The sequence below is a fragment of the Hipposideros armiger genome, unplaced genomic scaffold (assembly GCF_001890085.2).
Source record: "Hipposideros armiger isolate ML-2016 unplaced genomic scaffold, ASM189008v1 scaffold_258, whole genome shotgun sequence".
NCBI classification, from domain to species: Eukaryota; Metazoa; Chordata; class Mammalia; order Chiroptera; family Hipposideridae; genus Hipposideros; species Hipposideros armiger.
This window is the reverse complement of record NW_017731608.1, coordinates 1,587,822-1,590,360: the sequence shown is the minus strand read 5'-3', so window position 1 is coordinate 1,590,360 and position 2,539 is coordinate 1,587,822. Positions and strand designations below refer to the sequence as shown.

The window sequence follows — 2,539 nt, the reverse complement described above, 5'->3', positions numbered from 1 at the left end:
CTGAAGCCTGTTTCCTCATCTGTATAATGGGGGTTGAGAGGGTAGAACAGACACTGAGGGTATGGCAGTTTCTTGAGGACAACTGTCCCTACCGGGATCTGTGAGCCTGCGGGGGCAGCTGAGGCCGAGGCAGGCATCCCCTCCAGCCCAGGAAGGCGACACAGCTTGGGGAGATGGCAGGAAGGGATGCCTGTGGGGAGAAGGCTCCAGGCCTCTGTCTTTAGGGCCTGCCTTCCAGTTTGCTCAACTCTTAGTCAACTCACCTAATTATACAGCTCCAGGAAACTCCCAGGTTTCAGGCTAGTTTTTTCCTTAAATTACCTTAGAGCATTTCCTAAGTTATCGGGCAGAAGTGGCTCCTTTTAAGCTCTATTGTGTCCTTTGGGTATTTTTTCCTATTTAGAGACTTCTTTTGTAATTGTTTGCTTTTAGGCCTATCTAGAGACATGTCTCTTAATGGAGCTGAAATATTTGAAAGCCAGCCTAAGGGAAGCCCCCTATGTGACTCAGCCCCCTCTCCGATCTCTCCTCTGCCCAGGCCCCCCCAGTGAGCCCACCCACCTGGCAGTGGAGGATATCTCGGACACCACTGTCACCCTCAAGTGGCGGCCCCCGGAGCGTGAAGGGGCTGGAGGCCTGGATGGCTACAGTGTGGAGTACTGCCAGGAGGGCAGTGAGTGTCCCCTGCCTGGCCCTGGGCCCACAGCCAGCACCCTTCTCTGAACTGTCCCCCAGGCCAGGCATCTGTCACCCTGCTGGGCCCTGTCTGCAGTGGAGACCTCAGACAGCCACCAGCAGGTGGGCAGCAGGGTGGGGTGTCGATGTTGACATTGCCTATGGTCTTGCCTCCCCACCCCCGCCCTCAGGCTCAGAGTGGGTGGCTGCCCTTCAGGGACTGACAGAGCGCACATCGATGCTGGTGAAGGACCTGCCCACAGGGGCCCGGCTGCTTTTCCGGGTGCGAGCACACAATGTGGCAGGGCCTGGAGCCCCCATCACCACCAAGGAGCCTGTGACGGTGCAGGAGATATTGCGTGAGTGCCCCTTGTGCAGTTGTTAAGACCTGCCACTGACACCCTGACTCTGGGTGCCAGTGGAGGTGGGGATAGTGAGACCCTACTAGAGGGAGGGGCTAACCACTGGGCAGGGGGACAGGAGGGGTCCAAGCCTTTATCCATGCCCCAGAAGAGGGAGACCTGTATAGAAAGTCACCCCCTTGGTTTTCATGTCAGCCCCCGTCTGGAACAGGGAAGGTGTTTAAGTCATTATATCATCGTCTTCTGTTCTGTGAGTCTCTCAGCTCTAACAGATAGGTATTGTCCGTGTGCTCAGGATTGAGCAGTGAGGCCACTCAGAGCCACATTGGCCCATCTGGGATCCACTTCCTATTTCTCTATTCCCAACGAAGGACTGATTCTCAAAGGGGAAAAAGGGGTCGAAACAGCATGGGACATGGGGTCCAAAAGCCTAGATTTGTATCCTGGCCTGTGTGACCTCAAACAAGTTGCTCACCCTCTCTGATCCCTGCCTCTTGTAGTGGTGTGGTGAGCCTCAGCTGGAAGCAGGAGCTTTCTGAACCATTTGGGGTTAGGATCAGGGGGAGCAAAAGTGGGGGAGCGCCCAGGAGGCAGCACTTTCCTTCGCTGCAGCTCTCTGGGCCCTGCCTCAAAAGCGAGTGGAGCTGAGGCGCTCCTCAGGCCTTGGGCTATGGTGGGTCCTCGCTGAGCCACCCACTCTGAACTCACAGAGCGGCCACGGCTGCAGCTGCCCAGGCACCTACGCCAGACCATCCTGAAGAGAGTCGGGGAGCCCGTGAACCTCCTCATTCCTTTCCAGGTAGGGCTGGCCTCCTTCGCTGCCCCTCGGCGTGTTGTTCATGCCTAGCAGAAGGGCGTGTCTCAGGGCTAACCTCACCCTGAGACCTCACCTGAGCATGCGAGGCTGGGGTGGTGGCCGGCCCTGAGGGAGAGCCAGGCTTGGGGGTGAGCTGTCCCTTCTCACAGGGCAAGCCCCGACCTCAGGTGACCTGGACCAAAGAGGGGCAGCCACTGGCAGGCGAGGAGGTGAGCATCCGAAACAGCCCCACAGACACCATCCTGTTCATCCGGGCCGCTCGCCGTGCCCACTCTGGCACCTACCAGGTGACTCTGCGCATTGAGAGCATGGAGGACAAGGCGACACTGGTCCTACAGATCGTTGGTGCGTGGCACTGGGCCCTCCCTCTGAGCCTGCTCATTGCCTGTCCCTGAGCTGGGCTGCCAGGACCCAACACCAAGGACTTCTCCCCACCCCCACCCCCGCCCAAGAGCTTTACATCTTCCAGTCCTGGGGCCCCTCCTCTGGGATGCCCAGAGCCCTGCAAAAGATGACAGCCAGGTCCAGGCTGGCACGGTTGATGGGGGCCCTTGAGCCTGGAGTCCCCTGCCCTTGCTCAGGCAGCACCAGGAGGTAAGCTGCTCCAGCTGGGTCTGTCTCCTATAGACAAGCCAAGTCCTCCCCAGGATATTCGGGTCACGGAGGCATGGGGTTTCAATGTGGC

The 2,539-nt window shown here is 58.6% G+C and overlaps 1 protein-coding gene across 1 annotated transcript in view; it reads left to right on the top strand.

Moving 5' to 3' along the window:
• The window catches only part of MYBPC3 (myosin binding protein C3), a 25,332-nt gene that overhangs the window by 16,244 nt on the left and 6,549 nt on the right, over window positions 1–2,539 (top strand). Inside the window, exons 17-21 of the mRNA XM_019656320.1 lie at window positions 433–673; window positions 867–1,034; window positions 1,748–1,836; window positions 2,004–2,199; window positions 2,482–2,534. Coding sequence (XP_019511865.1) covers window positions 433–673; window positions 867–1,034; window positions 1,748–1,836; window positions 2,004–2,199; window positions 2,482–2,534 — 747 coding nt within the window. The remainder of the gene's footprint in view (window positions 1–432; window positions 674–866; window positions 1,035–1,747; window positions 1,837–2,003; window positions 2,200–2,481; window positions 2,535–2,539) is intronic.